This window comes from Phaseolus vulgaris, chromosome 6 (genome assembly GCF_051622355.1).
Source record: "Phaseolus vulgaris cultivar YP4 chromosome 6, ASM5162235v1, whole genome shotgun sequence".
Classification (NCBI taxonomy): Eukaryota; Viridiplantae; Streptophyta; class Magnoliopsida; order Fabales; family Fabaceae; genus Phaseolus; species Phaseolus vulgaris.
The window spans coordinates 21,940,720-21,967,226 of NC_143503.1; the positions used below are offsets into that span (position 1 = coordinate 21,940,720).

The 26,507-nt window shown below is 34.2% G+C and overlaps 5 protein-coding genes across 7 annotated transcripts; 4 read left to right on the forward strand and 1 right to left on the reverse strand.

Moving 5' to 3' along the window:
• The first annotated feature begins 1,696 nt into the window (after window positions 1–1,696).
• On the forward strand, window positions 1,697–7,237 carry LOC137831275 (transcription initiation factor TFIID subunit 6). Its single transcript, XM_068638886.1, has 12 exons — window positions 1,697–2,163; window positions 2,497–2,583; window positions 3,026–3,127; window positions 3,226–3,334; window positions 3,582–3,676; window positions 3,757–3,894; window positions 3,995–4,090; window positions 4,224–4,348; window positions 5,131–5,263; window positions 5,654–5,779; window positions 5,925–6,036; window positions 6,637–7,237. Exons 1-12 carry the CDS (start codon window positions 2,038–2,040, stop codon window positions 6,993–6,995), a joined length of 1,608 nt encoding a protein of 535 aa, XP_068494987.1. The 5' UTR covers window positions 1,697–2,037; the 3' UTR covers window positions 6,996–7,237.
• Window positions 7,238–7,693: 456 nt separating this feature from the next.
• On the forward strand, window positions 7,694–10,743 carry FTSZ1-1 (homolog of bacterial cytokinesis Z-ring protein FTSZ 1-1). The gene is made up of 6 exons (XM_068638887.2): window positions 7,694–8,195; window positions 8,796–8,895; window positions 9,008–9,237; window positions 9,461–9,628; window positions 9,885–10,118; window positions 10,224–10,743. Exons 1-6 carry the CDS (start codon window positions 7,938–7,940, stop codon window positions 10,488–10,490), a joined length of 1,257 nt encoding a protein of 418 aa, XP_068494988.1. The 5' UTR covers window positions 7,694–7,937; the 3' UTR covers window positions 10,491–10,743.
• Window positions 10,744–16,992: 6,249 nt separating this feature from the next.
• Window positions 16,993–19,551, forward strand: LOC137831279 (ATPase, V0 complex, subunit E). 2 transcript variants are annotated; one of them, XM_068638891.2, is made up of 4 exons: window positions 16,993–17,059; window positions 17,246–17,388; window positions 18,267–18,314; window positions 19,187–19,551. In XM_068638891.2, the coding sequence occupies exons 2-4, from the start codon at window positions 17,291–17,293 to the stop codon at window positions 19,251–19,253; spliced, it is 213 nt and encodes a 70-aa protein (XP_068494992.1). In that variant the 5' UTR covers window positions 16,993–17,059; window positions 17,246–17,290; the 3' UTR covers window positions 19,254–19,551. The 2 variants fall into 2 exon arrangements, with proteins under 2 accessions (XP_068494992.1, XP_068494991.1); XM_068638890.2 differs by lacking the exon at window positions 16,993–17,059 and having other exon boundaries at window positions 17,152–17,388.
• A 793-nt stretch (window positions 19,552–20,344) lies between these two features.
• Window positions 20,345–23,267, forward strand: LOC137831278 (mitochondrial import inner membrane translocase subunit TIM22-3). Of its 2 annotated transcripts, XM_068638888.2 has the most exons (5): window positions 20,345–20,588; window positions 21,728–21,792; window positions 21,891–21,963; window positions 22,294–22,347; window positions 22,977–23,267. In XM_068638888.2, exons 1-5 carry the CDS (start codon window positions 20,435–20,437, stop codon window positions 23,126–23,128), a joined length of 498 nt encoding a protein of 165 aa, XP_068494989.1. In that variant the 5' UTR covers window positions 20,345–20,434; the 3' UTR covers window positions 23,129–23,267. The 2 variants fall into 2 exon arrangements, 1 of the variants encoding a protein (XP_068494989.1); XR_016521323.1 differs by lacking the exons at window positions 20,345–20,588; window positions 22,294–22,347; window positions 22,977–23,267 and adding an exon at window positions 21,362–21,495.
• On the reverse strand, window positions 22,085–25,211 carry LOC137831277 (uncharacterized). Its single transcript, XM_090303043.1, has 2 exons — window positions 24,112–25,211; window positions 22,085–22,416 (listed from the first exon to the last, which is right to left on the reverse strand). Exon 1 carries the CDS (start codon window positions 25,087–25,089, stop codon window positions 24,184–24,186), a length of 906 nt encoding a protein of 301 aa, XP_090159169.1. The 5' UTR covers window positions 25,090–25,211; the 3' UTR covers window positions 22,085–22,416; window positions 24,112–24,183.
• Between the last annotated feature and the right edge of the window lie 1,296 nt (window positions 25,212–26,507).

A 26,507-nucleotide genomic window follows, 5' to 3' on the forward strand; every position in this document is an offset into this window, starting at 1 on the left:
TAGCTTTGAGGATTTGAAAAATTGTAGTTTTATGTAGCATCTTCAAAGCTTTACAATCCTTAATGAATAAGTTATTTCGGGTAGTTGGAACATCTTTGAAGCTCGACAATCTTTAAGGAATAAGTGAATCAGGACATCTACTTGGGATAGTTCAAACATCTACATATATATGAATCGCTTGCAACAATGTGAAAGGAGACCTATGTTACAGGAAGTGTGGTTTGTTGAGTTAACTCACCATGTTATTGACCAATTCTTACTATGTGAGCTTTCAACATATTCTAAAACTTTTAATGCCAATGTTATCTTTTCTTTCACCAAAAATAGTCATCACCTTCATTGATTTTAGCATTTAATTTTATGTATTGTCGATGTAAGAAACTTATACAGCTTATAATTAAAAAAAAATCTTTAATCTGATTTTTAAAATATCTATTTCAAAAGTTAATAATATTATAGTAATCTATTATCATATGACATTTAATTAAAGTAATTAGTTTGATGATACGATCCTTAAACAATGATACACAGAAGAATGTTAGGTAAAGTTGATTGCTCCTCAGCCAGCCATCATATCAGCACAATAGCGACAACCGCATACCATAAAGTTGATTAGGAAAAATATTATGTGGATGCTTATTATTTATTAGATTTAATTTGCATATTATGATATAAATTCTTTTCTTTAGCAATATCAAAAAGTTTATTTAGCACAAATCGTTAAGAATTTAGAGTTAATTCTCTTACAAATTCAATAGCACACACAGCTAAAGATTTGAAGTTAATTCTCATATCTTCTAAAATTGTGAATTCAATTTTATCATGTAAAAATAATTTTTTAGAAAATAAAATTACATTATTTTAAAAATCTTACACTAAATACTATTATACTGATAGGTAACATATATCTCAACACTAACAGAATCATCCAATAAAATTTTCTTGCTCCTTTGTCAAGACGTACAATTTGACTTTAAAAAAAAGTAAAAAAAAATTTCAAGTATGACTAGTGTATTATCCGTATACATAACTGGGTATTCCCATGATATGGTTGACTCTTCTAAATCAAAATCCTCTCGAATAACATACTTAACACAATCATTGTATGAAATATTTGTCTAACACTAAGATTAATTCGATAAATCAAACCCAATAGTAAATGTCCATGTTAACACTATAAATATACTTTTGACAAATATATTCTCATTTTGAAAATATTTGTATTACGGTAATGTGATATTCCCAACAATAAAAAAAAACATTTAAAAAATTTGAGATTTTTAAAGATATTTTACAGTTTTAATTAAAAAGACAAAAAAATTATTTAACAAAATATCAAATTAAGTTTTTAAAATTCTTTTTATGGTGTGTTTGGCATAGTAAGATTAGTATTTATGAAGAAAGATTGAAGTAAATTTGTGAGGATTTTAGATATTTGATACAATTCATTTTAAGTGAATTTTAGAAAGTTTTTTTTTAAATATAAAATATTGATTGCTTTGTTTTTGTCTTTTGTGATATGCAAATTATTTGTTTTTACTCTACTAAATATTTTTTTAACAGAAAATAATTCAAAATAAAAAAGTATTACAAGAAGTATAGAAAATATTTATTAAAACTAAACCAAACAAATATTTTTATAAAACTAAAAGTCATTTTTTACAAATATAAAAAGGAAAATACCACTACATTTCATAAATTTAAAATATATTTTAGTCAAAATTTATCAAGTGATGAAGTAAAATATTTATATTATCTAGTTATGAAATTCAAGTAATAGAATGATATTTGAACCCAATCTAGACATTGTTTCAAATGATTTGGAGAGAAAACCTTGCAAGTCTTTATCTCTTTGACCTTCCAAGTCTGTCTTAGGGCAATAAAAATAGTTTTAATTTTTCCATTTTAATTCAAACCACTCTTCTGTTTCTGCAAATTGTTCTTCTGGTTTTTGCATTACCACCATCACCATTCCCCTTAACCTAAGCCACCTTTGTGAATCAGTGAAAGACCAATTGATGTTCAATTGAAATCAAGATGAGTTTCGTGCCAAAGGAAACAATCGAAGTCATCGCTCAGAGCATAGGCATCACCAATTTGTCCCCCGATGTTGCCCTCGCTCTCGCCCCGGATCTTGAATATCGCATTCGCGAAATCATGCAGGTACGCTTCACAATGTTCTTGCACCCTCTTGCGCAATTTTGAATTTTTCGCGGGTAATTTGAGACCCCCTTTGTGGGTTTCGTTGCGATGACCCGGTGCGTTTCAGATGCTAACGGGGAAGCCCACATTCTAAATTACGTGAAAAGTTTTATCTTTGAGGGAAAAGAATGAAGTTCCCTTATTTGGTTGTAGGGATGTTTGAGTTTTTTTAAAAGGGGTGTAGCGGTTTGTTGGATTTTGATATTGTTGTTCCTTTTTGTTGTTGTTACCATTACTACTACTTTGAGTGTGGCTAATTGAAGCATGGGTTGTTGTTTGTTTTGAATTGAACAGGAGTCGATAAAATGCATGCGCCATTCGATGAGAACCTTTCTTAGTACAGAGGATGTGGATACTGCACTTGCATTGAGAAATTTGGAGGTGACTTGCTTTTCTTTTTATGTGTTTACTTTGCCTTTTAGAATTTAGCAATTACTATGTTTTGAATCTTTTATGGATTTGTTGATGGTTTATTGAGGTAGCATGTGTTTTTCCTACCCTGTACATTTTTTCCTCAGACTAGTGTATATAAAGGTTTTGTTAGTGTATCTATGAAAAGGTACTTATTTGTCGTTGAGAGGATGACAATGGTGCGACTCTTGTGCATAGTCTTGTGAGAGAGGTGGTTGTACAAAGTAGAATGCCCCATTCAAATCAAAATTTTGCTTTGAAACATTTAAAATGGAAAACACTTCTCCATATAATTCGTGTTTCACCTTGAAATGCTTATCACCAAGTTTAAATCACCCCTAGCTTGTTGAAATTTTTATCTTTGAACTTGGTTTTTGTTTTATTTTTGCTTATGCTTGTTGTCATGTATCAGCCTATATATGGGTTCACCTCTAATGATCCTCCGAGGTTCAAAAGAGCTGCTGGACATAAGGATCTGTTCTACATCGATGACAAAGATGTGGATATCAAAGATGTAAGGTTTCTAGGTACTCCAAGATTGCCATTCTGATAAATAAAGTTGTTGAATTACTTTTTGATTTGATGTTCTCACATTTTTCATGATTTGAGCAGCTTATTGAAGCTCCTTTACCAAAAGCACCCCTTGATACATCAATTACCAGTCACTGGTTGGCTATTGAAGGCGTGCAACCTGCAATTCCTGAAAATGCTCCAGTTGAAGGTATTTTTCCAGATTTAAGCACAATAAAACTGAATTAAACTCCTTAATGCTCTGAGTTTCAACCAAGCTCATTGTCTGTATGATAATATGATCAATTTTTGCCTATCAAGGGACCTGCTGTAATATTGAAGATTATAACCTTAATGCTACACTGAATTTTGTATTTTACCAAACTGTATGAGGTTCATGATGAAGAAGTTTGATTTTCCTGACATTGACATATTTGCTTGCCCTGTATTACTTGCAGCTCCCTCTGAAATAAGAAAATCTGAGTATAAGGAAGATGGGCTTTCTGTTGATGTTAAATTACCTGTCAAACATTTAATAACAAGGGAGCTTCAGGTATACACATTATTTGGTATGTCATTTTTTTATGCAATTCCATGTTTTTTTATTCACTTAAGGATCTTTATTTCATGCAGCTCTACTACGAGAAAATAACTGATCTAACATTGAATAAGTCTGGATCCATTCCGTTCAGAAGAGCATTGGTTAGCTTGGCAACGGACTCAGGACTCCATCCCTTAGTTCCGTATTTCACATGCTTTGTGGCTGATGAGGTATTGACAAGTCTATGTCAGTGATGTTTTTGGTTAAGGTTCTTAATTCAGGGTGTGAAATAGAGCATACATTCTTATCCTTTTTCTCTTGTCATATCAGGTGGCACGTAATTTACATAATTTATCTGTTTTATTTGCCTTGATGCGCCTAGTGCGGAGCCTTGTGCAAAATTCTCAGATACACATAGAACTTTATGTAAGTTTGACACCAATGTAAATGATTTTGACATATGATTATATATTGTTGACACCAATATATAAAATTCTCATATATATATTGTTGACTTCAGATGATTGTGAGTTTGATCTCTGATATTTAAAATCTGCAGTTACATCAATTGATGCCGCCTATCATTACTTGCATTGTTGCAAAAAAGATAGGAAACAGACTATCTGACGATCACTGGGAGCTTAGGAACTTCAGTGCTAATCTTGTTGCTTCAATATGCCACAGGTGTGGACTTTCTTTCTATTGAATAAGAGTTCATATATGGTGGAAGAGATAATTTAATTATGATGTTATCTGTTGCAGCATGTGCATTGTTATAATTTTTTTCCATTTTTTTATGTACAGACTGACTAGGAGATTTATTTAAAGTTATTTCTTCATTATTTGTAATTAGGACAGATTTTCCTCATTTCTTGTAATCATGTCTGATTTGTTGCCCATAAATTTTTGGATAACATTAATTCATTCTGAAGTCTGTGTATATGTTATATAATCAGCATTGAACAGTAAAGATAATGAAAATAATATTAAGATTTTGCCCATACTTCAACTTTAACTTAATAATTCCCAGCCCTTGCGATTCTTTTGCATGGGAAACTGGTGCATATTTCTTCTATTATATATTCCAAACATTCCATGGTATTATAAAGAGCAATGAGAAGGTCAAGTTCTGCTTGATGAGGCTTCAGTTGCTGATGAACAATAAGGTTTCGCACTAAATGTTAATTGTGGTTGTTGAGGCTGTTTGAACTTACATTCTGTTTCAAATAAAATACTATGTAGATATAGCTGACATTGACACTTAACAGTTTAACTGCATGGTTGAGTAACATGTTCAGTAGAATTATAAATGATGCAAAGGGCTTCTTAATATGCATACCTAAATTTCGTCAATATTTCACACACTCTGGTTCGATAAGGAAGATTTTGTTTTTAACAACTACAGAATACCGAGCTTGTATTTTTTTTTTTTGAGTTTTTAAATTCATAGTCTCTGGAATTTTCAGATTTGGGCATATTTATCACAATCTGCAGCCACGCGTGACAAAGACACTTCTTCATTCTTTCTTGGACCCTTCAAAAGCTCTGCCTCAACACTATGGTGCAATTAAAGGGATAGAAGCTCTTGGATCAAGACTAGTATGTTCTGACCTTGGTGTTTTAAGCTAGTAGATTTTAAATGAGTTGTGGTTGTTAAATTGGTTTCATCTTATATGTTTCATGATCCCTTACGGATAATAACTTAATGAAGACAGCTGTACTTTTCCTTTTCAGATCTGATATGATTATTTTCTAATACAAACATGATAGTTTTTACCATCTGTTTAGTTATTGTGGACAATAATGGAGAATTATTATTCGTTTTTTATATGATGTTTCTTAAATATATGCTTCTGTTAATGCAAGTTTTATTTTTTATTGCAATTTTAACTCTTTGTATGTGGTGCATGAGTGACTTTTATGCTCTGTGATTTAGAACCTCTGCTTGTATTGGTGTAGCTAATGCATATATTTCTTCACTTTGATTAGATTCACTTGCTTATACTTCCAAATCTCGAGCCATATTTGCATCTTCTTGAGCCAGAAATGCAACCTGAGAAACAAAAAAATGAAATGAAGAGGCATGAGGCTTGGCAGGTTTATGGAGCTTTGTTGGTGAGTTGCAATGTTTTAATTGTTTAGATTTGACACATTTTTTTTTTAATTTCATTGAAGTTTAATACCTAGGTTTGATTATGCATAAATTGGTTTGTTTCCACTGAACATCTCTTTAGCTGGTCACTGAAGTCAAATATTTCAGGGTGCAGTAGGACAATGTGTGCATGAAAAGGTCAAAATGTTCAGCAATTTGTTATGTCGTCCAACTCGGGTTACTTCGAGAGGCAGTGGTAAAGCCATTATTCCGATGTCAGGTATGACATTATTTTTCTACCTCTGCAATTATATTTCTGTGTTTGAAAAGAAATACATGCCTAATCCCCTGAATGGGGTTATGAATAAATTTGTTTGTATGCATGTCCAATGGTGATAGCTGTATGGTCTCTCTCTCCCTCTCAAAGTTAACCTTTAGTCCTAACAGGAAATACTGACAAGAAAATGCCAGAGTATAATGAATGGAAAACATTTTCTTTTTAAGAATACACAAGCTAGTTTATGAAATGCACTGGGGTATAATTATACATATGTAGAAAGCACTTCTGTTGACCGAGTGAAGCGAAGGATTTTTAAACCTACTTCCAAAATGGGCAATGAAGATTGTATGAAAGTAAATTAATCAATCTTTAACCACACATGGATATTCGATATTGATTTTAAGTAAATGAAGATTTGATTGTTCATGCACATTAAATGTTTAAATTCTTAAAGCCTGAGTTTCTGAATGTGCTTCCCCAGATGACTAAATTTGTTTCCATCAGAATGATCATTTTGGCATCCATGTTTCCTATAATCAGAATACAATCTTTAATTCTGTGCCCTTATAATGATCATACTCTATCGTTACCCTAATGAAGGCAAACGAAAAGCCAGTGCCGACAATCTGATGCAGCAGCAACCTCCAATGAAGAAACTTTCTACAGATGGCCATGGAGGTGTAATACCAATGAACTCCATGTCAGTTGACATGCCAGGCTCAACTGGGGGATTTTCCACCATGATGGGGGCTCCTACTATGTCGATGAATCGTCAAATTTCAACCGACAACGTGGCTGGGAGGGAGGTTGTAGATCAACAAAGAAAGGTGTCTGCCACTCTTGCTCAGGCTTGGAAGGATGACATTGATGCAGGAAATTTGGTGTCATCAGTGGTTGAATTGTTTGGCGAAAGGGTGTTACCATTTGTCCCTAACCCTGAAGCATTTATGTTTTTGTAGCACTAGAGTTGCAGTATAGGTATTTGTTTTTGCATGTGAAAATGCATGCAATAAGGTGGCATGCCTCATGTGACTTGCTGCAGAATATAAATTACCATAGGCTAGAGTAGAAATTAACCTGTATTTAAATTTGATATTGAAGTCATGGGAAATGCATAAAAAAGGCTCATGAAAAAACGAGTAACACGTCTTAGATTATTTATTCAGTAATTAATTGTGATAATTAATTCATTATTATGTGACTAGGTTGTCAACACATTACAAAACAAAACCGTTAAGAACAATTCATATTAAAGGATCTGCATAAATTTTGTTGGAAAACTGATATTAATGAAACAAAATCACGAACAATTGTAATGAATATTTGTGAAATAATGGACGCAAACGCAAGAGTCATATATTTGCTTTGGTTAAGAAAATCCAAATAGTTGCAAATGAAATATGACTCAGGAAAAATGGTTACTACATATAGAATCTGTTACTATGTGAAGGACAAAATGGTTTCCAACGTTGTCTCAGCTGCAATTCAAGGTTCCAAATAGAAAAAAAATGACGTTCGAATTTCATAAAGAAAACTAATTAAAATTGCTGGAATATGGAATGCAGGACAAAGATAATACTTTTCTTAAACATTTATTAAATTTGTTTTTTAAAGGAATTTTTCTAATATTTATAATAATTATAGTATTTTGAAATACGAGTTTCAATTTTCTTTAAAAAAGAGAAATAAAAGAAAGTTAAATGCGAGAGTTCACACATCACACTACTGTTGTTGCCACCACTGCATAACCATCTGTTGCGCTTTTCTTCCTTCCATCGTTTCCAATCCAAAATTCTGAACGTGAAAGAAGAAAACTGAACTTATTTCTCATCTTCTGCTAAAGCCCTAAACCCCAATTCTTCACCATCAACCCTAGAACAACAACCCTCACAAGTGTTACAATGGCCATGCTTCCCCTCACGAACCCAAGTTCAGTTCGCCACAACGCATTATCTTCTTCTTCTTCCTCTTTCGCTCTCAGAAACTGCGTTCCCCTCAACCCTATACCCAGAACGTGCGTCTTCGCATCCCCGCGACGCCCTCTCGCGTCCGTGAGGTGCTGCTCCTTCTCGGCACTAGAGAGCGCCAAGATTAAGGTTGTTGGTGTCGGTGGCGGCGGGAACAATGCCGTTAACCGCATGATTGGTTGCGGATTGCACGTGCGTTTTCCGTTTCCCATTTGTATTTACTGTTTTGTTTTTGTTAACAAGCTCATTTGGTATCCTTTAATGGGTCATTTTTATTTTATTTATGAAATTATGAACAATGTGAGTTGCATGATAACTTCGGTGGGTTTGTTAAAAAACCCCATTTAGTGTATGTTTATGCATTTTTTTTTCATTTTGTTAGTATTTATGAAGAATGTGAAATTGTCCGATAACTTTGTTGTTTGTTTAATGGAATATGTTTCTTGTTATTTTGGGTAATATGTGTTTTAGGTTTCTCAAGATTTAGGCAAAACTGGTTTTAGAGCCTACAGTTTTTGGTCCATGTATTGCTGAGGTCAAAATGACTGTACCGGGTCGGATGAAATTCATCAAATTTAAGAAATACGAGGGTAGCTGCTTGTAAAATATTGAGACAAACTAATTTTACCCGAATCTTGAGGGATTTTAAAGCACGTTTGAGTCATAGTTACAATTTTTTTATTCATGATGGTATGTTGGCCAAGATAGTGAAGAGTTTTATTAAAGTATTGTTTATGTTTTTGCTAATGCTGTATTCTGCTACAATTTTATTTTTTTTGTTTTTTTAACCAGGATGTAGAATTTTATGCAATAAATACGGATGCTCAAGCACTGTTGAAGTCTGCTGCCGAGAACCCTATCAAAATTGGAGAGCTTCTGACTCGGGGATTAGGTCAGGCACTTGTATGTGTGTTGCTATGGTGTGATTTGATTTGTATGCGTGTGTGGTTTGGCTTCCTTATTTCAATGTTCCCTTTGATTTGAGTTGCTTGATAGAGATGCAGGTACTGGGGGAAATCCACTTTTGGGGGAACAAGCTGCTGAGGAATCTAAAGAAGCTATTGCTAGTGCTCTTCAAGGATCTGATTTAGTGTTCGTAACTGCTGGCATGGGTGGGGGAACTGGGTCTGGTGCTGCCCCAGTAGTGGCCCGAATAGCAAAAGAGGCAGGTTACTTGACTGTAGGTGTTGTTACCTATCCCTTCAGTTTTGAAGGACGTAAAAGATCATTGCAGGCAGGTGTCATTTCTTTCCTTATTTGAGAATATGATTAGGTGCTGTACCAATGCAATTCTCCTTCAAGTGTAAATTATAACTGCCCTATTAAGTGTTATAATTGATACCCATCTTAGTTATGGCTGAACTGTGATAATGTATTTTGAAAATTGATTGATCTTATTGTATTGTCCTGCTCCGATGATACTTGGAGAAGTTAAAATTCACATTTTATCCTTTCAGGCACTGGAAGCCATTGAAAAGCTGCAGAAAAATGTGGATACTCTTATAGTGATTCCAAATGACCGCCTGCTTGACATGGCTGATGAGCAGACACCTCTTCAGGATGCTTTCCGTCTAGCAGATGATGTTTTACGGCAAGGAGTGCAGGGAATATCAGACATCATAACAGTGAGTTGATTAACAATTTTATCAGACATTCTATCTTGAAGCGGTCACTGTACCATGGAAGGCATTAGTTGTTCATTCTAGAATGGTAGATTGAGAAGAGTAAGAGGGGACATTACAGGCTTGAATAATTTTCCATCTCCTTTCTCCCAACTCATTGGAGTGTTTGCCCCACTGTCATAATTGGACAATTATGTAATGCAAAGTACTTTTTGATGTCAGCTTATGAGGATGATATTCCTGTTGTGTCTTTTTACAGATACCTGGGCTTGTAAATGTGGATTTTGCTGATGTAAAAGCTGTGATGAAAGACTCTGGAACAGCAATGCTTGGTGTGGGTGTTTCCTCCAGTAAAAACCGTGCCGAAGAAGCTGCAGAGCAAGCTACTTTGGCTCCTCTAATCGGCTCTTCTATTCAGGCAGCTACCGGAGTAGTGTATAATATTACTGGAGGAAAAGACATAACTCTGCAGGAAGTAAACAGAGTATCTCAGGTACTTTATTGGCAGAAGGAACATTTCACTATCAACATAGTTTTTGATAATATGAATTGTTGTAGACATTTGTTTGGTGCTCTCAAAACTTCATAATTGTTGTAGGTGGTGACAAGTTTAGCTGACCCTTCTGCCAATATCATATTTGGTGCCGTTGTTGATGATCGCTACAATGGGGAGATTCATGTGACTATCATTGCAACTGGCTTCTCGCAGTCCTTCCAAAAGACACTATTAACAGATCCAAGGGCAGCAAAGTTGCTTGACAGAGTGCCTGAGGGCCAAGAAAGCAAGGCAGCATCCTCTCCTCTCAAGTCTTCAAACTATCCAACAGTTGGATCTAGAACATCCCCACGAAAGCTCTTCTTTTAGTAGCATAGTTCTTTCAAACTTCTTTTTTTTCGTTGTAGTTAATCTCTTTTATTATCTTGAAAGATTAGTTGAGATGTCATTCTGGTGATGGTGTCTTTCAAATGTGGAGCTTGCTTTTACGAACTTCTTTTCTTCAAAAAGTTGGCTATTTGCATGATTCGTTTGTCAGACTTAGTAACAAACAGCTTGCTTGTAGCTCACTCAAACAACATTTTTGTGAAAGGAATGAATATATTCTTGTGTATTTAGTGAACACCATAACCAACAAGAGTTTTATGGAGTGGTTAGTATGAACTTTATGGCTAACAAGGATTCAATGCTAAGAGGGTTTTTAGTGTGTTTGAATGTTACTTCTTTAAATGCTAATTATTTTTAAAAAGAAGTTCAAGTGTTTTATAATAAAATATGTTGTTTGAAAAGAAAATTCCAAAGAAATTAAAATTTTCTGATTTTTTTAGAGTATCTTGATATCTTGAAATTTAACAAATTCAAATTTCATCTAAAAAAATAAAAATTTAAAATTCTTTTTATTATTTTCTCTTTTATATCTATGTTTTTATTTTTATATTTCCGTTTTGACACATAGAACATATCTATCTTACTTAGAGAGCAGTTGTTGGCTATATATAATTTCTTTTAATTTATGCAAGTCTAAGTTTCTTTAAATTGCAGGGTATTTTTATGGAGATGGATTATTATTAGTCATTAATTGACATTAGTTAGGGTTATTTTTAACGAAATCACACGATTAATGTCAAACAATCTTTTTGGTCGTCAAGATTATTTTAATCAATATTTTTTAAAAAGTATTTCATTGATAAGAGTTTTTTTTATTAATATTGGCTGACTATCTTTAGTTGATTTTTTTTCATCAATTTCAATAAGATTGTTTTTACATAATGCATTGTCAAATATTAATAAGAGTTATTTTCTAGTTTATACTCTTACGGGAATATTTATCAGTTAAAGTAAAACAATGTCATTTTTTAATTTATATTTGTTTGAGTTTCCTTAACTAATATAAATTTATTATTTTTTAATATATGTTAATCATATTTTTTCTAAAGCATATAGTGATTATTTTTTGTGTAGTTGACCGTTGAGTTTTTTTTTATTGACATTACTAGTTTGATCTCATATTAATTTTACATTTGGTAATAATTCAAACATTCAATCAACACAAAATTATTAAAATTTAATAAATTTAAATTATTTCATTTAAAAAATATTTAAAAATTAAATAATTTTAAAATAAAAACAATTTAAATTTAATGTATTTAAAATTTTTAAAAGTTGTGAATTTTTTATTCAAATATACGATTAATATTATAATACTATAATGTTCTTACATGGTCTTAGAAACCATTACCGGTGGCTTATACTTTCGATTATTGGACTGTTATGCGAGCTTGAGCCTGTTCTCGGATACTTGATGTAGATTATCACTCATCTATTGGATCTGGGTCAACTTTCAGCTTCTAGGTCTATGATCACTCTCAAGCAGGTGTGTGTACCTGCAAGGGACTCCGATGATAAAGTCAGAATCAGTTTGCTCATTTATCATATAAAAACACTCTACTTACCTGTTAAACATATGACCTATTTATAGTGCTTGTTGTTGAACTTTAACTTGATTGAGCTTTTGCTTTTCACACCTTGTAGTTACTAAATATATTTTCAATCTTTTGGGCCTATTTATTGGATTTTGATACCGTGCTTCCTTATTCTATTATTCATTTATATTATTTTAACTTTTAATATGTTGACGGGATTTCGAACTCTCTATTTAGTCAGTACACTAGTCCCCCAGACATGAGGATTTTGTTAAAAAGACGAGATGCCGATAAGAGTTGCAAAATTTTTAAGTGTGTTTGACATTACTGTTTTTATTTTTAGAGTATCTTATATATTAAATGTGTTATGTACGAAAGATTACATCGTTTCATGTGCATGATGGTTATTGTGCCTTTGATGTGAAACGTCTCTAACCCTTGGCCATAAGATGTATCAAAATCCAACAGTCCAAATGTTGTGTCGTTTCGTTTGAAAAGGGCTTTTGACTTCTATAAATAGTTGATCTTGAATGACTATGACCCACTACTTTGTCTTATTGTAGCCATGAAGTGTTTCTTCAAATTCCGAGAAAGTATTATATCTTCCTCAAACTCTGGTTTCGGTTCTAATGGAGATTCGGGGTTTTCGAGCGCGATTGGTGAAGCTGCTGGGATAGTGATTGAAGATATAATAGGAGTGTTCATTCGGCTACCTCGTCAACTACTATATCGTTTTCCATAAATAAAGTTTCCATTGGTTTAGTTTCAAGTAATGAAGCTCTAGATCTTGATGCCGAAAAACAAGCCGAAAGGGCGGAAGAAAATTGGAGTCTGAGACGAGGTTATGAATGGGTTGATTATAGAGTCTGAGAATATTTCTCCTCCTATCATTGATCTTTTTGGTGCTTCAATGCGGTTTTCAGAATCTGTCAACATCAACTTGAATGAGTAGTAATTGTTCCTACTCTGGCAGATGCAGCTATCGAGCTTTCTACTCGGTGTTTGCTAATTTCGAAAAGACTTAAAGAAGAAACTATTAATGATATTTCTACCACTGAGCATGAAAATTTGAAGAGAGAGCTTGCAGAATCTAGAAAAAGTCTTCAATCTTATCTTGATACTAATTGCTTTGACTTCTCAGATCAAAGAGATTTCAAATTTCATGTTGTGATGCCGAGAAAGAGTCTTTAAAAGAAAAAATTGTTGCCTTGGTTGCCGAAAGACTTTCTTTGCAAGCCAAGAATGAAGAGTTGAAAGGAGGTTTGAATGATTTATCTGCTTCAAAACAAGTTGATGTCGAGAAAATAAATCAGTTGGAAAAGAATTTAAAGGAAGCCCAGAGCTTTGTAGTAACACAACACAAGTTGGGTTTCTCTAAAGCTCTCCAACAGGACGAATATTTTTACAAGATTCCTTTGAATGAAGACAACTTTGATGTCCGAAAAGATTTTCATCATGACAACCTTATTTCTATTGAAGAAATACCTTATGAAGAAGGTCAAGAAGAAGCCACCAACGCCGATGATGTTGTGTATGTTGAATGATTAGGATCATTTTCTCTTTTTTCTTTTTGATGTACTTCCTGATTATTAGTTACTGGTTTTGTGTACTTTGATTTGGCCTTTGCCAACCATTTTGAACTTATTAGATTTAATATAACAATTTCATCATTATTATCTTGTTCTTATCTATTTTTGGACTTCTCTAATCATCTTATGGCCTTTCGATCTCTCGACCTTTCGACATTTTCAACTAATCAACTTGATTAAAACATATCATGTAACGAAACTTAATTAAGAATTTACATTTTATGAAAAGATCTTTATTTCATTAATATTTTACATGGTATAATTATTTCTTTGGCTAAGAACATTTAGCTTAACAAGATAAATTGCTTTCAAAACATATTCACTTGTATTTAAGGCATTTTGGCCGAGAGTTTTGTGTTCTCCCTTAAGCCGAGAGGTTTAACTTAAACAAAATAAGTTTTTTTTGAAGAAGAGTTTATTTACTGTGAAATTTTTCTTGATTGAGAGTTATCTTTCTATTTGGGCAAGAGATTTGAAAAATATATTTCTCTCAGAGGGGATTCGTTTATGGTGGAAACTTCCTTGATTGAAAGTTTTTGGAGGATTAGATTACATAAATTTCTCTCGAGAGGGATTACTTGTAATGAAAGCTTCCTTAGCCGATAGCTTATTCACTTTAATGAGATGTATTATCGCGAGGGATTCACTTGGAGTGAAAACTTCCTTAGCCGAGAGTTATTATTGTTCTTTCTTGAAGTAAGAGAATGATAACACATTTTTTTAGAAATGATTTCTTCACTAAACAATTCCATCTCAGGAGGGATTCTCTTTTGGAATGAGAAAACATCCTTGACCGAGAGACATTATATACATTGATTCATGATACTTTACATACAATTCTTCAACTGAAATAAAACTTCAAACGACTTGTATTCCATGTTCTAGGAACTGCTTTTCCATCCAATGTCTCTAATCTGTAGGCTCCATTTTGTAAATTCTCAGTTATTTGGAATGGTCATTCCCAATTTGGTGCCAACTTTCCCTAAGTTGGATCTTTTCTTGCTCCAGTCCTCATTCACCATATTAAATCTCCTTCATTTTCCAGTTCTCAGGCAGTGGAGTCTCTATGATTGCTTCAAAAAAAGGACGTCTTCTCACAAATGTTCCAAAAAATGTGCTTGATGTTTCCGGTTGCCTCCTCCATGTCACTTCAAAACTTGCTTCATTATGTGTTGTGATGAATACGTGCTCTCAGTTGAACAATTTCAAATGAAATTGTATTTAAAACTGTTTCTTCATTCAACTTCCACTTCATATATGCATTTTTTGCTCTCAACATACTCAACTCTTCTTCATTGTTTTTCTTTAGAGTTTCAAACTCCTCTTGTAACCTTATCAACATAGCCATTGACATGGCATTTTGGTTGTCCTCCTATCCTCTTGCTTGATCTTCTTTTCGACTTGCCCTTCTTTACTTCTTTAGTTAACGTGCTTCAGCCCCACGTGAACATCAAAATGTTTTACAGGGCCTTAGAAACAATTATCTTTTTTTTTCTCCTCCTCTCCATTTCTCGACTTCTCACTGATGGCTTGGGCTTTTGGTTACTGGATCAATTAGTTTAAACTCTGTTATACGGGCTTGAGCCTATTCTCGAGTATTGGATGTGGACTATCACTCAGCTATTGGATTTAGGTCAACTCTCGGCTTCTAGGTTTATGATCACTTTCGGGCAAGTGTGTACCTGCAAGGGGGTTCGATGATAGAGTCAGAATCAATATGTTCAATTATCATATAAAAACACTCTATTTACCTATTAAAGGAATCACCTATTTATAGTGTTTCTTGTTGGATTTTAACTTAATTGGATTTTTACTTTTCGGATACTTAATAAATATATTTTCAATGTTTTGAAACTATTTATTAGACTTTGATATAATACTTCTTTATTATATTTATATTATTTTAATTTTTAATATGCTGGGGACCTTTCGACTTATCGATTGAGTACATTTGTTTGAATGGTATATATTTTTTCATCAATGATAAAAAAACTATTTCTTTGGGATGTCGAGGTTTCTAGGAGAATAAATTAATAATTATTTGTTTGTCTGGTCGGGCTTAACTATTTAAGTCCTTTACTTGTAAACTTTATATTTTAATACTGGATTACCTTTCGAGAATTTTTTGGAATGTAAAAAACTACATTTTCTTAAAAAAAAAACTTATTCCCAAATGAATGGAAAGTAATACAAGAGATTAATGGAGTGAGAAGGAAACGCCCTTTCAATATTTTATTATGAAATTATTTTTTAATATAAATTAAATGATTAATTAAATTACTTCTAACTATTTTGTAAAAACATATGAAAACAATTTAGAAAAAAACATAATACTAGATTATTCTTTTTGCACACCTATAGTTTCATTGTACACCCATTCGGGTGGTTAAAAGACCAAACTGCTTCACTTGCTGCCACTATCCCTTATCCCTTGTCATTGTCGTCACCTTCATCAATGTGTTGCGTCATGAATGAAGTAGAGGAAGAATATATTTTGAAATATACAATCTAAAAGTTTTTTTAATGAAAAAAAAACTTTTAAATAGTACCATCTAAAATTAATTTTTTTTATTGTACAATCTAAAAATAAAAAATAATTCTGAATTAAATCTAGAGGTCAAAACAACTTATGGATTGTATGATAAAAAATTAATTTTGGATTACAAATTTAAATGTGAAAAATTAATTCTTGAGTGTGCAATCCAGATTTGCACTCCCATATTTTCCTTCTACATTCCTTTAAATAATAAAATTTTCTTTTTTCCCCTTACAAATATTTAAAGATAGCAGAATTTAAAGTCATTTTTAAGGGCAATATAGGAGTTGTCTATTTATGGGTGCAGAAGGAAAATATGGGGTTACAAAAGAAGATCTTCACAAAACCAACAGTTCAACAGTTGAATGGTGTTTCTATAGGGCTGCTTCTTCATACATCTCCATACCTTCTTGTGCCACCCCCATAAATTTTTCGTATTCCAAAAATACCCTTTTCAATATTTCGGATTACATAATCCAGAAGTCTTTTTCTAGATTCAGAATTAGCTTCTGGATTATATAATCCGGAAGTCTTTTGTGATTAGCTTCTGGATTACATAATTCGGAATTCGTTTCTAAATATGAAATTGACTTCCGATTATGTAATCCAGAATATATCCGAATTATTCTGGATTACATAATCCATAGACTTATTATTTCAAATTCAAAGGTGAAAAAAAAAAGATAAAATGGTATTTTCATATTTAGTATGGGGTGGCACAAGAAGGTATGGAGGTGTAGAAAGAAAGAGTCTTCTATAGTAGGCCGAGTTTGGGGCCTACGTAGGCTGAAGCCCAATTGATTGTGAAGCAGAAAATAGATGACCAATCACACACTATATGCGAAGGTGATCGAAAAGAGCACCGTGAGATCTCTGCATCAGAGTTCAGAGGTAACATAACAAACTATCATTATTCAAACGTTTTTTCTCTTTTCCTATTTTCACTTTCTCTCATTTTCCACCATTTTCTCGGCATCCAAACGCCCCCAAATAATAGGGTTCAATTCACCTCCGCTCCAAAATCAATCCATCAATTAATTCGCATTTTATTTCACTCTCTTTTTCAATTCGCGCTAGGAATTTCGTTTTCTCTGATCGGGATCTGGAAGGGAACGACTCGACATGGGTTTCCTGGTGACGACGCTGATCTTCATAGTGATCGGAATCATCGCGAGCCTCTGCACCAGAATCTGCTGCAACAGAGGACCTTCTACCAATCTGTACGCTTCTTTTCCCTTTCTCTCTCCGTTATGTTTTAAGTTCTCAATGGATTCATTGCGGTATCCTAGCAATCTCGAGAGTCTTTTGCGTTCGAAGAATTAGGAGGCTCTTCACTCAATTGGACTGTATAGTACGACGTATTTCTGAATTGGATTTCGTGATTTGGTTGTGTGAGTGGATTATCTCATCATTAGTTAGTTGGATTTTGATCCGATGAATTTGTGGATTGTTTGGAGAATGTGTTTTGTCGTTTTCTGTTGTGAATCCTTCTGCTACTTTAAAGATTTGCTGTGATTTAGGGGGATGAACTTAGATTAAGGTTGTCTTGCTCAAAATTAAGTTATTTGTAGTCAGGCAGGGATAAGGCTTTGTTGTTGTCGTCGTTGTTGTATTTATAGTGAGACATTACTGATTCACTTCAGAAGGATGAGTTAGCCAGTATTTTGGGAAAGAAATATATTCCTGGATGTTAATTGTTTCTCTGGAGTTTGTTTGCATGTAAAGAAAGCGAGAGTGTATGTTTTCTCCTTCTGGCGTGTGGTTGCTTCCTTGGTTATGGCAGTGTGCTTGATTCTTGTTGCACACCTTTACTGTTATCGGTCGGTTCTTATTTGTGTGTTTATTTTTCTGTTAGAAGCTCCATAGAACATCAATCCCTTTCACGTTCTGTTGTTCTCGTGAGAACAAACACACTTAGTAGTTAACAAATTGATATGATTATCAACTATGTATTGCAAACTTTTGTGTTTTATAAATATTCAAATTTATTTAGTCACTTGAGTGGGCTCTGAAGAATTTATACAGACACATGCATTCTCTGTATATGTGTGAATTGTTCTTATTGACGCATGTCTAATCTCTTCTTATTCTGTTGCAGATTTCACCTAACTTTGGTAATTACTGCAACAATTTGCTGCTGGATGATGTAAGTGTTGTTTGATGGGCATTCTTCCTTTATTTTTCATTAAGTTAAAAATAGGTATTAGAGAGAATTTTTGCACCTATATCTTTTATTTCCCCTGACAAGGAATTTATTTATTACATTAGAATAAAAAAAATATATGCCTTTTTCTTCACGTAGATAACTCCACTCACAGGCTGTCATTTATTGATTAGACCATGATACTGGCGTGCTGCGTGTGAGTTTTTATCTTTATTTTCTAAATACCTGAGCTGAATAGCCGCACTCCTATGAAGAATAGTAATTGAAGCAGTGTAACTGAATTCTGTGATGGTAGGATAATTTTAAGTGTTTGTACCTGAACATATATAAGCCTTGATGCCTTTATTCTATTATAAAAGGACATTAGTTTTATTAGTAAAAAAAGGAGCCTGCCATGCCACAAATGTGATAATAGTAACTCAGAATGTCTCAAGCGAAGTTTCTCTCTTTCTATAGTATACCTATTCATTCTCATTCTTGTATATGCACATCTTAGATGTGTAATTTTACTAGAGGAAATTATAAATATTTTATGTACTTATTTATTTGCATTTCTGTTATAAATATTTATTTTCATTATTTACAATGAGCTTGTGATAAAATATGATGAACATGAGTAACTGTTTGTTCAAAAGGGATTGTTTTGTTTATTTTTTTGGGAATTCGGTTATAACTTTCTTTGTTGATAGTTCATTCCCAAGTTTTTGTCTACTTATATTATTGAATCCTATCTTGATTGATCTTTCAGTGAGCTATTTTCCGCTTGTGTTTGGTTCAGTTGTAATTATAGCTTATAAATAACAAATCATGTCTTTGCCATAGGCTCAATGTTGGTTTTTTCTCTGTTCTTTTAGGTGGGCGATTGTATATGTGGCACAGATGAAGCCACTCATTGTACCTATATTGAGTGAGGGCGAATAAGTCTCGCAACAGATGTAGCTCCTTGTAAGTTAGAGAACATGGATCACAAATTGGCTGCTGCATAGAATTTGGTTTTGGTTATCATGAGTTATTCAGTATATTTTTCTGAGTGGAACTGAAGTGTATGTATTTCTTGTCGGATAATGGCATTTCTATTGCTACCTGATATTAGTCGTGTTACGAATATCACTCATTCTGTTATTCATTTTAGATATCCGTGGATAATGGTATCAAATATGTATTCTGGTGAAAAATAAGTTGATGAAAGGGAAAGTATGTTTTGTCTAAGATTCAAAAATTTCTTGTGTCATGTTTGGCACTTCTCATGTACTATACAAATCGCGCTGGTCGCTTACCAGATGACTGAAATGTTAATTGAAATACTGATAACCGATAGTAATTTAATAATTTTAGCATTCCTTGTTAGTATTTAGCTCAAGATGCCTTACGTAATGCTTACAACAGCTGGGCAACATTTTGTTTCTGAAAGAATATTAGGTTGATTGCAGAAGTCCCTAAACAAAATAAAATCAATTAGCAGTTTACAGTGATAGCAAAGCTATGACACTAGACATAAGCCACTCATGCACACAAATTGCATATTTATTAAATCAATTGGTTTGAAGTTTTCTTCTCTTTACTTACTGGAATCTTACCATAGAGATCTTCTGGTCAAGGCAAGAGTGTTAGCAGTCACACCACACGGGAGAAGGCAATCGTGACATTTAAATTATTCGCATGAACTTTGAGCTCGGTTTTTTCACTTTATAGCATAAGCAGTAAAAAAAAGGACAGCATTTCCGTGTTAGAGGTCAAGAGACCACGTTTTACTGATCTATGTCTAAAAGCAGAAATCATAAGTTTTATATCTGAATGGTTTATTGAATGCTTTAGGGAAGACTTTTCTTAAAAACGGGGGAAAGGTCCATTTCGTTGGTTTCTATATAGAATTTTGTTTTCATACGTTAAAAAACTGATTATCGTTAATAACAATGAGAATTACATTACGTCCCTGGTGAGAGAAGGACCTCGTCCTTGTGTTCCTAAAGAGTTTTAATTTTCTGGGAAAGAAGGGTCTCAGTAAACTTATAATAGAGAATAACAGTATTGATTAGTTCATTCATTGGTGAATTAGGTGATGTTAGTGTTGAATAAATTGAAGTGAAGAGCAGGGTCATTCAATGGTGAAAAGTCAAGAAGTGATGGCATCGAATGCAACAGTTAATTCAGTAAGTGATGTCAACTCTGCTCCGAATCCGTCTCCCACCGTTTGCCTTCTTCTCTCCGCCGGAAACTTTGCTTGTGGTGCCTTCGCTGGCTCCCTTTTTGGCTACGGTCCTCTCTCCAACTTGGACCTTCATGTCCTTTCTTAAATTTACAACATGTTTCCTTCTTGTGCTGTTACCTTACCCATTCTTTTATTCTATTTTTCTTCATCATTCTCTTGTTGGGTATCTTAACTTTTTCCGAAACGGTTAGCTAAGAGCTTTTAGTGTTTTTTCTGTTCTTGGTGCTTTACTTTGATAATTCATGCAATAAAAATTTACACTAAAGTTTAGTAAGTAAGACCACAATTATTGACAAAAAGAACAATGATTTTTTAAAGCAACTTGGGATATACGTCTCGTTGAACATTCACAATCTAATGGACAAGTGAAAGGTGAATTGAAAAAGAACAAAGGACTTGGGAGAAGAGTTAACGAGTATATTGTGGATTGCACTCTGCAATCAACAATTCGGGAAACTTCCTATATATTAACTTTTAGGACTATAGATGAGTTCTTACAGAAGAATACACTTTGATTCAGAAGGCAGTAATTAGAAAGGACCTTTTTCCATCACTCGAGACCTAGATGATGAAGATTATAAATTGGAAGAGATTAACGAAGGAGGGTTGTTAGACCAGTAAGTACCAGAATATTAAACCATGAAATTGATCTTTGTTGTGCAAATTCTGAAATAAATACGGTCATTTAGTGGTTTATTTTGTGGCCTCTGCAACTATATAATGTTCTCACTAGTACTTATCCATGAGTGTCATATTTGTGTTTATTTTTCTTTTAACATATTTTCTGTATACCCAAAGGTGGAAGGTGCAACTTCGTTATTTGTTCAGCTGGTTTTGTACAAGTAAAACCTTGCCTCGTTTAATTTTCATCGTTTCCGTATCACAAAACTAAAAGAGGAAAAGGAACGGAGGGATCCTTTCGTAGATAGTTTCAACTTCAAACTTTTTCTGCTAGTGTGTAACATTTTAAACTTGTGAATCTATATAATATTTTCCAAAGTAGCTAGAGAAATGAACTTCTGAACTAAATTTTCTGCTTAATTCAATCATAGGTTATTTCATATATATAGATTGTCTTTGAAATGCTGGCAGAGGGTTATGATGAAGAGATTTAGATTCTTGTAGTTAAATAGTTGGTCAGTATTTGTATTCATGCTCAAGGATGCTTTCAATGGGTCTGTTTCAGGTGCTGGATTGATCAAGAAGAAAGGCTTTAAAGGATCCTTTATAGAAGCAGGGTCTAATGCTAAGGTATATCACACATAAATGTTGTTAATTTTCTGCCTGGCTTTTTACTGGATGAACTTAATACTTATTTTGAACGGGTTTTTTTTGTCATCTCTTCATAGACATTTGCAATTTTATCTGGAGTTGATAGTTTGGTTGTCTGCATCTTGGGAAGAGTTCGAGGAAAGGATGATGGTATAAAATATTTAAACATTTCAGCAAAATTCTAAATGAGTAAGTTAGAAGTTAGTTGAAAATTGATAAACTAGCTAATGGAGGAAAGATGTTTGTTAAAATGACATTAAAAAAACATAGAAAAAAGGAATTATGATATGATAGTATTCAAACGCGATGTGAAAGTGTTTCAAAAAACACCAACAAAAATATGTTCCTTCACCAAAGAGGTCTAATAATGTGGTGAAATGAAACAAACTTTTAGTTCTGCCAAATACAGTAATTGCTTACGTCAAATCCTTGGCAGTACAATGTTCTCCACTGATAATGCGATTACTTTCACATATGCAGCCATTAACGCTGGGCTAGCTGGATGTTGTGCTGGTCTTGCTACAAGTTTTCCTGGTATCCTTCCTTCTAATAATTGATGAATTGTCAACCTTTACTTGAAAACTTTATTAACTTGATTGGTCCCTGCACCAAGTGAAATTAAGGATAAAAGCTCAGACTAACCTCTGCCTATTTTATTGCATTTATCTCAAAAAGACAAAATACCTCTTCTCGTTTTTCTTTTACATTGAAAAGTATGTTTGTATGTCAGATAAGTTTTAAACTGTAATCCAAACACAAACGAACCATTTCCTCAAATGTGAATTTTAATTTGTCTTTCATTGTTGATCTCTCTGAATAAACATGATCCTTCATGTTGAACAGTGAGACGATTTTGTCTTCAATTGGTGACTGGGGAAAAGTTGTAAGGTTTATTGACAGAGTTTAGTTTCTATCAATACGAAGTGTTTTTAAATTGTTAACCTATTAGAAATCATGTTAGATATAACTTATAAGATTAGTAAAAAAATATCATGAACAGTGATCTTTTACGTGCTTATAATATGTACTATTACTCTTAATATATTGAGTGCCAAACAAAATCACTTTATTTTTGTAATAGTCTCAGTGTGTGTGCACGTATGTATTATTGCTACACTATTATTTGTTTTGTTACTATATGACTCATGCTTACGATTCTTTAGGTACAGCCCAATCACTTCTGCAGAACTGCCTCACTTTTGGGGCTTTTTCTTTTATCGTTGAAGGGTTAACCAAGAAAGGATCTGCAGTTGCACACCCCATGTCCAAGAAAACAAGTGTACGCAACAAGGGCAAAATTCCTACATCTCATTAAGGGCATATTGCATTTTTTTGGCATCATTAAGATAAGGTTAAGGTATATAGCGTAAGCACCTTTCTTTTGGCTTCATTGTAGCTTTCTAGTAGTCTTATGGACACTTTTAGATACAGGGGTGATACACATTGTAACAATGGCATGGCTTTTTTGCATATTCATGGTTTCAAATATTGCATCCTGAGCCTGTGTCATGCACTTGTCAACCAAATGCAGTACATGGAGCTGAATTGATTTGAGTTAGAAAGCAAAGGTTTTACCTATGATCTGCAGCAGAACTCTATAGCAACATATTCTTGATATAATATATTAATAATGATTTGAGCCTGTTTATTTCGCATCTCTTTCATAAGACATTGCTGATACTTTTGTCTCTTTAAGTATGACACACTCATTATTAGTTCACATATTCTTTTATAATGTTTTAAAATGAGAGGATGCATACAATAATCTCATATCAGTAGATTCACACACTCAAGAAATCATCTTATATCAGTAAGGTATGCTACAAGCTGCTAATATAAAATTAAACAAACTCTTTCCTATTTTTACTAGTAAATTTCATGTAAACCTGTAGTGATAAACAGGTTATAACATGATTCTGTCAAATTACTCAACAATGACCTAATCACAACCGCAGAAAAAACAAAATTCTTTCGTATACTGTTTTTCATTATTACTTCTGATTTATACAGCTAAAATATAAAACCAAGAAAATTATTCGTTGGCCATCTCTGACAGTGTCAGCAAGAAATGGAAAAACACTTAATTGCATTCAATACAACTTACAAGCAGTAGCTAAAATTACAAAAAGTTAGATTTTTACTGAGAACTGAGCCTAAACTCGTTTCATGATACACCAACAGTCACTTATATTGAAAATAAAGCTTAGCCTGCAAGCTTAATGCACCTTTTCATCATACTTATCTACTAATTGAATAGGACACATGAAAATCAGTTTACAAGCACAATGTTGAACTCACCACCATCATTGGCCGCATTTGTCTGCAATTTCTGGGTAGAGACCTACAGCTAGAAAAGTTTAACAGCATTTGCTAACGTTGAATATTGAGCATGTCCTTGGCCTCAGTCTGCTCCTCCATAAGCCCCTCACTCACATACTTACTCAACAGCTCCATCTTCTTCTTCTCCAGCACCCTCCTCTCAATCTCCTTCTCATCGGGCAGCGGCACGTGCACAATAAACTCCCTCCTCTCCCTCTTCTCCTCTTTCTCTCTCTCCCTCTCCCTCTCCTCCTCCACCACCTCCTCTTCCTCCTCCCTCAGCATCTCTCTCGCCACCGCCGACACCTCTGCCACCTCCCCACTTTTCACTCCCTTCCTCGCCTCCCTCCGCACCTCATCTAATCTCCTCCACTCCTCTGCCGCCTCCCGCCGCATCGCCTCCTCTGCTGGGCCCTCCAGTCGCTCCAGCACACCATCCTCTTCATCACGGTAGCCATAATAACTCGCATCAATCCGCTTATAAATGTCATACCGCGTGCGCCGCTTGCGGAGCTCTGGGGGCTTCTCGAAAAGCTCCTTGACGCCGGGAAGCTTCTTCGCCGCGCCGAAGTAGCGGTAGCCGGGGCCACGGCCGCCCGGGTTGGGGACGTCGACGATGTTGCCGTCGAGGTCCGTCATCTTGGCCGAGTACTTGGCATGATTGTGCCCGCCGAGCTCGACGATGCGGCGCTCCCAGTGAGACTTCTCCCGAATCAGCTTGTTGATCTCGTCGTTGAGGTCGCGCAGCCGGTGCTCACCCAGACCCTCGTTCTGAATCTCCGCCACCTTCCGCCCGATCTCGCGCATTATCTGCTGGCGCCACTTGTCGGCCTCCGACTGGTCGCGGCATTCCGAGGCGAGGAACGGACGGCGCTCCTTCGGCTTCTTCTTCTCCTCCGCCTTCATCGTGATGAAGCGGTTCAGCATCGACTGCGCCTTCTCCTCGTTTCGAGCCATCTCCGACAACGAAAAGAAAACCAAAACTGAATGTGAAGGAAGAATTTGACTGCGCTTTCTCTTCTTTGCGATTTCCGATTTGGAACGTAAACCTAACCAAAACCCCTCTTTGGCTGAAACGTTGCGTTGGTCAATTATAATATATACAAAAATTTTGAATCAAAGTTATTTTGTTTCTTTTATTGTATATCCATGCTTTTTCTTGTTTGGGATATTAGGATATCTTTTTTAGGTTATTAAAATCTTAAACTATTGGAGAAAGAATTTGCTATTTATATTATATTAAAATCTTTAAATTTATGATATGATGTATACTTCATTCTCTTTTTTGAATATATATATATATATATATATATATATATATATATATATATTAGATAGATAGATACTAATGGATTTTGCGTTGAAATTATTGTTTTTCCTTGTATATATTTATTTATTACTTGTTTAATGCATAAATCCTTAAACCCTTTATATACTATAAAAAGAGAATTTAAAATTTTAGAGTCGTTACAAAATGAACATTACTATAATATCTAAATATATATTTTTTTTTAACGGAGTGATACTTAATAGGTATTGAATAATATTATTTTAACAAGTAAATTCACAAATCATTTTATTGAGTATGGATTATTTTGATTCAATAATATATAATTGTAGGCTTTATTATTATTATTATTATTATTATTATTATTATTATTATTATTATTATTATTATTATTATTATTATTATTATTATTATTATTATTATTATTATTATTATTATTATTATTATTATTAGAGATTGCAGTGCACGTTCAGAAAAGTTCATGTTCTATAAGAACAACTGAGTTTGTGTCATATAGGCCTTAACATGGACTTCAGAATTCGAGGTTTTCAAATATTTATCCAGGTTGTGCCAGGTCCATCTATGGGGCAGTTGAGCTCTCATCACCTCGTCGGTGAAAGTGTGGAAACCTCTCAAGTTTGCCTTCGCCGTGTGATTGATAAATGGGTTGGGGAGTGCCTTAAAGGGTTGGTGCTCATACCCCCGACTTTCATGTTTCGACGTACCTTGAGCGATACTCATTGGGATCATCCTCTAGGACGACCTTTTAGTGGGACTCAGGGATACCGATTTCTCCTAGTCAGTGGAGTTCCTCGGGGAGTCATGTTGGGACTCCGCAGTATGGCCCGAGAACTGCAGGTCGCCCCGAGTAGTGCTAATGTCCCTACGAGCCATTTGTTTTTGCAGTGCCAGCAGCTCCACCCTATGTTGTTTCTTCAGGGATGCCAAATCCTATTCCATTTCCTCCTGCATTTGGTCCATTGTGTCCCTCATACACTACAACAAAATCTTGAAATAGAAACCATTTTTTAGAGACCAAAAATAATTAGTTGCTATGGTGACTAAATTAGATACCATTTTAGAGACT